Source organism: Polypterus senegalus, chromosome 11, assembly GCF_016835505.1.
Source record: "Polypterus senegalus isolate Bchr_013 chromosome 11, ASM1683550v1, whole genome shotgun sequence".
NCBI classification, from domain to species: domain Eukaryota; kingdom Metazoa; phylum Chordata; class Cladistia; order Polypteriformes; family Polypteridae; genus Polypterus; species Polypterus senegalus.
Window position 1 is genome coordinate 139,563,946 of NC_053164.1, and position 11,653 is coordinate 139,575,598.

The window sequence follows — 11,653 nt, forward strand, 5'->3', positions numbered from 1 at the left end:
TCAGCTCCCTCCGTTAGGAGTTGCCACAGCGGATCATCTTTTTCCATATTACTCTCACTGCACACTCGGAGTATTTATATCACTGTATCTGAGTGTGAATCACAGCAGCAGCTGATCGGAAAGAGAATTATCGGTATACAGCTTTAAGGACACGCTGTCTCAGCCACTGCAAAATGTTTTAAAGCCTTTCCTGTACAGACCTCGCGGTTCAGAAACAGTTTAATCCCAAGAACTTTAAATGCACTCAAAACAGTTTGTACTTATAAGTACAATCACCCCACTGTAAACTTGCACTACAGTTATAATATCTCACAACCTGAGCCACTTTATAAAGCGCGTATTTACATATGATGACGATATCATTTTTAAGGTGAAATGCAGCAAAATATGTTTGTTAAATTATACAGATAAAACTTTAACTTCATTTAAATAATCTATATTCTTCACTGGGAGTGTCGTGAAGGATAGAATAATTAAACATGTACTACGAAGATATTTCAATGTTCTTTAAACGTTTTGAAGAATCGGCTAAGCTTACAGATGGCTTAACGCCTCTATTACAGAGCTGATTGTATGGCGATCGGTTACTTGGGGAAAGAAAAGCACTCTGGGCGGCTACGCCAATATATATTGAATATAAAACAGAAAGAGAAAATAACTAAAAACGCAGCGACAAATTTCGACAAAAGATAAATGCTTGTCATGAGCACGAGGCTGCTGTGCAGTGTCCGCAACGGACGTGGCCATCCACCATGATAAGCTACCTTACTGACATTGGCGGCGAAGGAGCCACCATTCTTCCTCTGCCCAGTGCCACCACAAGCCTAGAGCCGCCCCTGAGTACTGCTGCAATAAATTATTTCATCAAGTGAAACACATGTTTAATAATGTGCTTTAACTCCTATCATCATGAAAATGACATCACGTATACATCTCAGTATTTTAGTTATTCAGAGAGCTGTAATATCATGAATGTAATGGACTCTGTGTCCAGTTGGAGGAAGAGAGCCAGTTTAAGAAGCAAGTAGTGATTCACACACATAGAGCACATACAGTAGAAGATCAAATACAAAACAAAGCATTTAACGTGCTACTTTAATTACGATGTGATTTGAGAAACTGGTTAATTAAACGATTTTAAGATGAAGTTTATAATGTTCTACTAAATGACAAAATAAACTACGATTAAAGTGGAAATGTCGAGATTGAAGTTGACATTTTGTGCTTTTTCCCCACCATGTGCCTTTTTCTCTGTACCTAATAAACTTTCATATGACACTCAGACAGTGGGCTTACAACTCTTCTTTTCACGGCAACTTTGATATGTGACTTCTTTTTATTTCCGCACTGTGCGATTTTGTGAATGTGAGCTTTCAAGTTTCTCCAACACGCTATGTCACTCGATCAACTTCCTTTTGTTGATTATACCATGGTTTATTTGAACAAATAGTATGTTTTTCCTTTGCCTCCACTTGGTATTTGCTGAAATTCTTATATTTTCCCGTGCTTTTCCCATTGTCTTTTCACAGAAGGCTGTGCTTAAGGGCGATTTATATTGATTTGCATATTCAAATAGGCGTAATTCTGGGAGGATTGGGCGTTACATAATGCGCATGCACGAGCGTAGTTTTCACGCTGATCGGGATTTATGTAGCGGAAGAAAGTGGAAGTTGGAGTACGTACAGATTCCTGCATTTGGCTTTTTCTGTGCGTAAGCACATTTCGCTTTTGTGCTTACACCATGTTATAGTGCGAGTTCTACGCGGCATTATACATGAGGCCCCTGGACATCCACGGAAGACAACAGTGGTGGATGATCGTAGAATCATTTCCATGGTAAAGAGAAACCCCTTCACAACAGCCAACCAAGTGAACAACACTCTCCAGGGGGTAGGCGTATCGATATCCAAGTCCACCATAAAGAGAAGACTGCATGAAAGTAAATACAGAGGGTGCACTGCAAGGTGCAAGCCACTCATAAGTCTCAAGAATAGAAAGTCTAGTTTGTACTTTGCTAAATAACATCTAATAAAGCCAGCACAGTTCTGGAAAAACAGTCTTTGGACAGATGAAACAAAGATCAACCTCTACCAAAATGATGGCAAAAAAAGTATGGAGAGGGCGTGGAATAGCTCATTATCCAAAGCATACCACATCATCTGTAAAACATGGTGGAGGCAGTGTGATGGCTTGGGGTGCATGGCTGCCAGTGGCACTGGGACACTAGTGCTCATTGAATGATGTGACACAGGACAGAAGCAGTCGAATTAATTCTGAGGTGTTCAGAGACATACTGTCTTCTCAAATCCAGCTAAATACAGTCAAATTGATTGGGCGGTGTTTCATGATACAGATGGACAATGACCCAAAACATATAGCCAAAGCAACCCAGGAGTTTATTAAAGCAAAGAAGTGGAAAATTCTTGAATGGCCAAGTCAGTCACCTGATCTTAACCCAATTGAACATGCATTTCACTTGTTGAAGACTAAACTTCGGACTGAAAGGCCCACAAACAAACAGTAACTGAAAGCCGCTGCAGTAAAGGCCTGGCAGAGCATTAAAACGGAGGAAACCCAGCATCTGGTGATGTCCATGAGTTCAAGACTTCAGGCTGTCATTGCCAGCAAAGGGTTTTCAACCAAGTATTAGAAATGAACATTTTATATCCAGTTATTTAATTTGTCCAATTACTTTTGAGCCCCTGAAATAAAGGGATTGTGTTAAAAATACTTTAGTTGCCTAACATTTTTATTCAATCTTTTGTTCAACCCACTGAATTAAAGCTGAAAGTCTGCACTTCAACTGCATCTGAGTTGTTTCATTTAAAATTCATTGTGATAATGTACAGAACCAAAATTAGAAAAAAGTCGTCTCTGTCCAAATATTTATGGACCTTACTGTATGTGTTTAAGTGAAACAAGTTTAATGTATTTAATTTAAAAATTGTGTTATCTAAACCTTTCATTTAAAAAACTAGGCATCTCTTGACTAACTTACAGCTCAGTTAGATAAAAAATAATTGCTAAGGCAGGTGATATTCAGATTCATTGTTCCAAGACAAGCAATTCCAGTATATGACCAGTCAAGGGGCATATTTTAAATATGAGAAATCTATACTGTTTATTGTACAAACAGTTCTTCTACCTTATACCATAGGATGCAGTTCAGAATATGGGATGATGATGATTCTCTTTTGCTTACATTGTATTAGACTCATAACATAAATGCCTGAAAGGATACTCAATGAAAACAGCAAACTAACTGTAACATGTATCAAATGACCACTTGTGATCTCATTTCACATTTGGTATTATTTTTTTTACTAGAAAAAAAGAACACAATTGTATAATTTCAGCTGTATGTGTTCCTGACTCAACAAAGTATTTTCAATAGACATAATGATAATGATTGATTGCAACAGAGAAAAGTGTATAATGTATGCCTGCACTAAATAAACATTATACAAATTATCCTTTTGTGTGCAAACAGTAGCCACTACACTAAAATGACTGAACACAGGCATAAAAGAATCGAGTGTTCATACTGGATGGCAGTTTGGTTTTATAGAGGTGGCATTCAGAATAGACCCAACACCATTCACTAGTGAAATTCCCGATGCTTATTTGGGATATTGGGAAACCAGTTGTAACCTATTCTGGTATTGAGCACAAGGTAAGAACTAACTACTGTAAGGAACATTCACACATACATGCAAATTAATGCTTATTATTTTTAGGTCGATTTAGCCTCACCAATTAACCTAAACTGAATGTCTTTTTTATATTGGGGGAAATCAGACTACCTGGAGAAAAAACAGCATGGGGAAAACATGCAAATTCCACAAACTGAGTACACGGATCTAGGTTCAAATCTGATCTTGCATGACAAAATTATATGGCTTAAAAATGAGAATTAGTGAAATATTTTACTAGCCAATATTCTTACAGAGTATGGCAGAATCAATTAAAACAACTTAATAGGCATTTATGAATTTTTCCACAGCCATCATTTCCATTTCTAAGCATTTTGTTTAAAATAAATCAACAACTTTTGAGAGAAGATAGCATCTTATTTTACATTCACAACGAAACATTCAAAGATTTATTATAACTTCACAGCTTTTGAACATCTTAATCCAATTAAGTGATGTGACGAACTGCAATATCCTGAAATACATTTACAGAAGTAGTGGAAGCCAAAACACTTTGTTTATTGGCTTTCAGTTACCCTGCCCTATAACAATACCAGTGAAACATTACATTTAGTCAGCAATATTTTAATTGTATGCCTTCAAACCTATAGGCTTAGCTTTATTTACTGATAATAATGTCAATAACATGTCCTGAATGTCTGTGAATAAAGGATATTTAAACCATACCTAACTGACAGCTAGAAAACAAAATATTTACACAAGTACATTTTTCTGAATTGTATATTTTAAAAGGGTAAGGTACAAATGTTTTCATGAATTTTCTGAAGGTGTAATTAGGGGACGGGGTGCTCGGAAATAAGAAACACACGTGTGAATTTACATAAGTGCTGATGTGAGCCAGCTTATAAAACTATACATAAACATGCATCATACAGTGCAAATTACATTATACAATAATGTACTTAGCATTTATTTGTGGTGCATGTTAAGATAAGTATCATATTATAATTTAAAAACTGCTTCAGAAACTTGTGGAGGACCTGTATACAGATATTATATTGTGTAAATTGATGTAGATTTATGCACAACAGTGCAGATGATCTGAGCAATTAGTGTTTCCATACAATTATCAAGTTACTTTACGTTTCTTAAACTGGCAGACAAGGATTGTAAAAGGCTAAACACATTTGTGCATATAGGAGTTGGTGGATCTGTGGCAGTATTGAGAAGATGACTACTTTGTAGGACTCTATTGGTCTCAAAGTGCTAAACAAAATATACTTAAACAAAAACAAATTAAAACAAAAGAAAAAAAATTGTCCTTAGCCCTAACAGAAGCTTCCAAACAGATGTAATACTCATTTAGCTATTCTGAGCTACACAATGGCTTAATGAGAATTGCTGCTGCCTCATGAAATCGGTCTCCTAGGTTCAGATGCCATTTTCTGTGAGGAGTCGGCACAGTCTCTCCTTTTCGCCATGGAATTTCTTCCCACAATCCCCCATGATATTCATATTAACTGGCTATTCTAAACTGACCCCATGTGAGTGTAGATGTGTGCATGTGAATGGGCCTTGTGTTGGACTGGCATCCTGTACAAGGCTAACTCACACCTTGCACCCAATGATAAGCCCTGGGTTGGATTAAAATGGTTCAAGGATATTATATTAATCAAGCAATAAGGTGCCCATAGATTAATTAAAATACAAGAAGCGTCTTAATGAATATACTCATAAATTGATTTGACACGGCCAAATTACAACAAAGCAATCAACAAGGGCAGCGCTCCTAACAAATAACACAGTGCCAGATGTTTCACAAGTAACTGTCAGGTAAATGTTAACCATATTTAACTGAACAGCATGTGAATATGAGGTGGGAAAAAATAAAAATGAGATGTTCAGTAACTAGATCTTTAAAAAAAAAAAAAAGTCAGGAGTTGTGTAAATATGTTCATTAAGCATTTACAGTTAGAGCTACAATTAGCGCTACCAGTTAAAACTGATCAGGGAAACATTTTGATTTGAAAAATACATTTTATCATTAATTAAGTCACTACTCTCATGTATTTCTGGCTACAGCTAAGACAATATGTATTTTGACCGGCATTTGGTGCACAAATTTTGGAACCCTGTCCAGGAGAATCAACCTTATAGTTGGGAGATTTTCAACCATTTTCAAGATCTTGTGGAGCTAGACAGTGACTCTGACTAACTGTGACATGACAGGTAGGGATGATGAGCCTCAAAAAGTCCCCAGAAAGAAATAACATGTGACAGTGGTTAACTTAATAATTAGTGTGACTGAGATGGAGGTTTGCGCCAGAGACAGCCTCAAATGGTGTGTTGCCCTAGACCAGAATGCGGGAGGATCTAGTTGTCATTGTTCATGTTGGAACAGCTTACATACTTAAGGGCAGGCTGTCTGGTTTGTAATCTAAATTTAAAGAAGTAGGTGCCAAGCTGAGGCACAATAGTGACAAGGTGGACTTCTTTGAAGTGCAGGAAAGACTAAATTGACTAGACAGTCAACCACATGGCTCAGTCTTGCATTGATGGGCACAGAGTTATGGGACAGTGTACTATTACAGAAAAGAATGGGACCTCTTCTGCCATGATGGTGTAACATTTGAACTGGATTGGGGTTAGAATGTTTAAATTAGTTAAGGATTATTTACATTTTTTTTATTATATATAAATTATCTGGATAAATAATCAACATACTGGTCAATACTAGGAAGAAAGACAGATAATATACAATCAGATAAATTGTTACAGAGGGACCTTATCATACAGGCTTGGGCAGATTTGCGGCAACTGGACTTTAATGTAAGTAAACGTAAGGCATTAAATATACAAAGTAAAAAATGTTAGATTTGAATATACAATGGAAGGGCTGAAACTTGAAAGCACACCTTATGAGAAGAATGTATGGTTCTTACTGGACTAGTCATTATCTACTATCAAACAGTGTACAGAAGAGATCGAGAAAGCTTATAATGATGTTTTGTGATATATAACCATGTGAAAATGCATGTCAGGGAAAGTTATGCTAAAGACGCATAACTCAAAAATGAGGCCTCACTTACGAGTACCATATTCAGTTTTGGTCTTCATATTACAAAAAAGACAGAGCAGCACTAGAGAAAGTCTAAAGCAGAGTGACTAGGGGGCTATCTGGACTGAAAGGTATGAAGCTATGAGGAAAGACTGAAGAAGATGAACCTTCTCAATTTTTGCAAAGACAGATTAAGAGATTAAATAAGTGAAGTGTTTAAAGTTAATGAAGAAATTAGTACAGTAGATCCCTGCTGTTACTTTAAAATATATTCTTCAAAACAAGGACACAGCTGTAACATGTTTTTTTCATAAAAATGTTATAAATATTTTCTTCATATAAAGAATCATAGAAACAAGGCAATTAATGAATTACACCTGGCAGTGTGGTAGATGCTGCGGTGGGCTGGCGCCCTGCCCGGGGTTTGATTCCTGCCTTGAGCCCTGTGCTGGCTGGGATTGGCTCCAGCAGACCCTGTGTTAGGATATAGCGGGTTGGAAAATGACTGACCGAGTGTGGTAGATGGTGGTACTTTTGGAACCTTCAAACCTCAACTTGATGAAATTTTGGAGAACTTAGGGGAATAGGACTTCTGATCTTGCTGGGCTGAATGGGATCTTGTTAAAATTGTTCTAATAAGCACAGTGACTCAAAGTGAAAGGCAGTCTTTCATACTGTCTGCTCATTTACTCATTACAGGGGTAATCACAAATTCATCGCTCACAAGGTCATTTACTATAGTTCTACTTCAAAGCATGTTTGTTTAATTGGTTATTCAAAATTAGTCCACTGTGAGAGAAATTGCCCTGTAATCTGCCCAAATAGAACTGGCATTCCACATGGATGTCAATTCTGTTTTTTCACTTGATGCTCCTATTTGTAAGAAGAGAGCAGGTAAAATGGAAAAGGCACATACTGAAAACAGAATGATGTCATAGTACAGTACACTCAGTGATGCACTTTTCTACTTATATAAATAAGCATATTTCATTAGCTTCTTTTGCTTTTTCTATTACAATGTCTGTTTTTAAATACTGTGTGCCCTCATCTTTTACAAAGCAGAACTGACACCTGCACAAACAGTTAATAGCGAGGCTTTGGAACCATGGCTTACAAAGAGAAAAAGGGCAAGCTCAGCAGAGCTTATGAGAGACAAAGCAAGTTCTTACATCAGTATGGCTCCCAGAGTCTGAAAATCGATTACAATTGAAATAATCGTTAACACTGCCATAAAGCTGAACTCTTTTCTATTTCTACACACGCTGGTATTCCATTCAGGACATGAAAAAAAAAAACTGAAGTTAAAGTTAACGGATAAATTAAAATACTGAGAGCATCAATTACTGGGCAGAATGCACTGTGAAAAGTTTCGGCCTTACGCTGGAATTAACATCGGCAGTCCTGTGATAACTGGGGGTACTTAAACGGTCTATTTGCTTTAACTCACACTCTGGCAGTCTACGAACACATTCAGTACGTGTCTCGTTTGATCCGAGTGGGTGGATGCGGACGTTTGAGACGTGTCTTGGAACACTGGCAGGTCCCCGGTCCTCCTGGCCTCAGTGTCACTGGTTATCCCGGGACTATAATCACGTGTCGCCAGAGCTTGGCATTTCAACTGGACTAACACCACGGTCACGTCCTTAATACCAGTGCTCGCCGCCCTACCGACAAACGATACTGAGTGCATTATTATTATAATAAAACCAAGCTTATCATAGTATTAGCTTAACGATATACATTTAACAGTTATGATTTAAACACAAGTCCATAATTAAAATAGTCGGGGCACACTTCTTCTCCATAACTGGTGCTTTTTAAGGTCTGGGTTTATTATTCTGTTGTACTTCATGTGTGAACGATCCTTAAAACACAAAACACGTACACCAGAGTACACTACACGCTCTTCAGTGATGCAAAACAACAACATAACAACATCGATGAGGACTGACAATAGGAATCGTGAAAATTAATCTACCACACTAAAAACATGTTACAGGTCACTTAAGTATATTTTATTTATAGATTCTAACTGAGACTCCAACCAACTCACCACCCTCCCACTGGCCTTGTTTACAGGACAGAGGCCCTCCCACAAAGAAACTCTGACCATACATTTCGCAGAGACACCATTGATCCAAAAGTCTATCACTCAAGTTTTACGCGCTACCTACTCCCTCCTACTGGCTTTTCGATTGGATCGGCAATATGTCCGTCAACGATGTCCGTGTTTACACCTCTCATCCTGCTTATCTGAAAATGAAGCATAGCTATAGGGAGGAAATTCCACGCCACTATACAACTGCACTTCGGTCTGTCTCTAAGCTTTACTTCAATAATACAAAGACAGCTAGTAAAGTAATTTATGGATATGACGACACAGTGTTCGCCGCCGCATGCCACTCACCGTTAAGTCCGGGTTCCTCGTTGTTATTGTTGCGCTCGGTAGCGGCGGAGGCCATCATGGCTGTGCAAGAGACGCGGCACGAGCTGCACGCAGACACCGACGTCAACGGAGGACGGCCGTGTTGTTATGGTAACGGGAGAGTGGCCAACACAGCCAGTACCACTGCTAGGTACGTAGTCCAGTAGTTGAGATTCACAGTACGCCTAATTAAAACATGGTATTGACTATTATATTTAAATACTTATTAGCATACAAAACTGGATTTCTGTAAAAGACTTTATCAGCCAGATATCTAGAGAAGAGCTAAATACATACTGTACAGTGCAAATGTATATAGATTAAACATCTCCACGGAATAAGACTTAAAGTTAGGTTAACCATTTAACAGAACAGGTGTGTGTTATATATATATATATATATATATATATAGGGGTGGTCAAAAAATAGTGGAGGTTTACAGTTGTTCATAGGGAAAAAGACATGCAGGTTATTATGATAGGTTTATTATCTCAATAGGCTTATTAACTTTACTAACTTAAAAAATGTCACAATGGCACAGTCCACTTAGGTACAATCTTGTAAGTGCTCAAATTGCCGGCCTCACATACTCAACATTGTAAACCAACTTATGCCCACCCCTGTGTATGTGTGTTGTATATATATATATATATATATATATACACTCACCTAAAGGATTATTAGGAACACCATACTAATATGGTGTTTGACCCCCTTTCGCCTTCAGAACTGCCTTAATTCTACGTGGCATTGATTCAACGAGGTGCTGAAAGCATTCTTTTGAAATGTTGGCCCATATTGATAAGATAGCATCTTGCAGTTGATGGTGATTTGTGGGATTCACATCCAGGGCACGAAGCTCCCGTTCCACCACATCCCAAAGATGCACTATTGGGTTGAGATCTGGTGACTGCGGGGGCCATTTTAGTACAGTGAACTCATTGTCATGTTCAAGAAACCAATTTGAAATGATTCGAGCTTTGTGACATGGTGCATTATCCTGCTGGAAGTAGCCATCAGAGGATGGGTACATGGTGGTCATGAAGGGATAGACATGGTCAGAAACAATGCTCAGGTAGCCCGTGGCATTTAAACGATGCCCAACTGGCACTAAGGGGCCTAAAGTATGCCAAGAAAACATCCCCACACCATTACACCACCACCACCAGCCTGCACAGTGGTAACAAGGCATGATGGATCCATGTTCTCATTCTGTTTACGCCAAATTCTGACTCCACCATTTGAATGTCTCAACAGAAATCGAGACTCATCAGACCAGGCAACATTTTTCCAGTCTTCAGCTGTCAAATTTTGGTAAGCTCGTGCAAATTGTAGCCTCTTTTTCCTATTTGTAGTGGAGATGAGTGGTACCGGTGGGGTCTTCTGCTGTTGTAGCCCATCCGCCTCAAGGTTGTGCGTGTTGTGGCTTCATAAATGCTTTGCTGCATACCTCGGTTGTAACGAGTGGTTATTTCAGTCAAAGTTGCTCTTCTATCAGCTTGAATCAGTCGGCCCATTCTCCTCTGACCTCTAGCATCAACAAGGCATTTTCGCCCACAGGACTGCCGCATACTGGATGTTTTTCCCTTTTCACACCATTCTTTGTAAACCCTAGAAATGGTTGTGCGTGAAAATCTCAGTAACTGAGCAGATTGTGAAATACTCAGACCGGCCCGTCTGGCATTAACAACCATGCCACACTCAAAATTGCTTAAATCACCTTTCTTTCCCATTCTGACATTCAGTTTGGAGTTCAGGAGATTGTCTTGACCAGGACCACACCCTAAATGCATTGAAGCAACTGCCATGTGATTGGTTGATTAGATAATTGCATTAATGAGAAATTAAACAGGTGTTCCTAATAATGCTTTAGGTGAGTGTATATATATATACACATATATATATATATATATATATATATATACACGCACACACACTTTATACATTAATCTTGCAGATATTCCAATGTGATACAGTCAAAATCTATATTAAAGGTTAAAGTTTATGTTAGTGAAAACATACAGAATTTGTGCATTTCTGCTCATATTACATATTTTAGGACTGTGGTAGCATCAAAAGAAAGCTTTTTGTCACTCAAAAGATTGTCTGAATTTGTCATTACTTATTCCACTTGCTGTTCAAGAAGGGCCAGAGCAGACCATAGTTCCTGAGGAGACTCCGGTCTTTTGATGTATGCAATAAGTAGCCAGTGTATTGTTCTATGCTGTAGACTCCTGGGGAAGCAACTTGAGTTCAAAAGATACTCAATGCCTAAACAAACTTCTCAAGAAAGCCTGCTCCATTACTGGGCAAACCCTGGATTCACTAGACGTATGTTGTGGAAATGAAGATGGTGGAGGACTTTTAGCCACAGGCTCATTTCTCCATGGTGTGCTAAGAAGCAACCCTGGAGATGTTTTCTGCCCGCAGGTATCAGACAATTCATTTCTGTCCTGATGTACCAAACTAAATGTTTATACATATTAATTTAATTTTGCAATTTCTGCACAATATACA

General features: G+C 38.3%; 1 protein-coding gene across 1 annotated transcript in view; it reads right to left on the reverse strand.

Annotated features, from left to right (window-relative positions):
• LOC120539531 (BCL2/adenovirus E1B 19 kDa protein-interacting protein 3-like) overlaps positions 1-9,242 on the reverse strand; it is a 46,715-nt gene extending 37,473 nt beyond the window's left edge. Inside the window, exon 1 of the mRNA XM_039769679.1 lies at positions 9,119-9,242. Coding sequence (XP_039625613.1) covers positions 9,119-9,176 — 58 coding nt within the window. The 5' untranslated portion in view covers positions 9,177-9,242. The remainder of the gene's footprint in view (positions 1-9,118) is intronic.
• Positions 9,243-11,653: the final 2,411 nt, after the last annotated feature.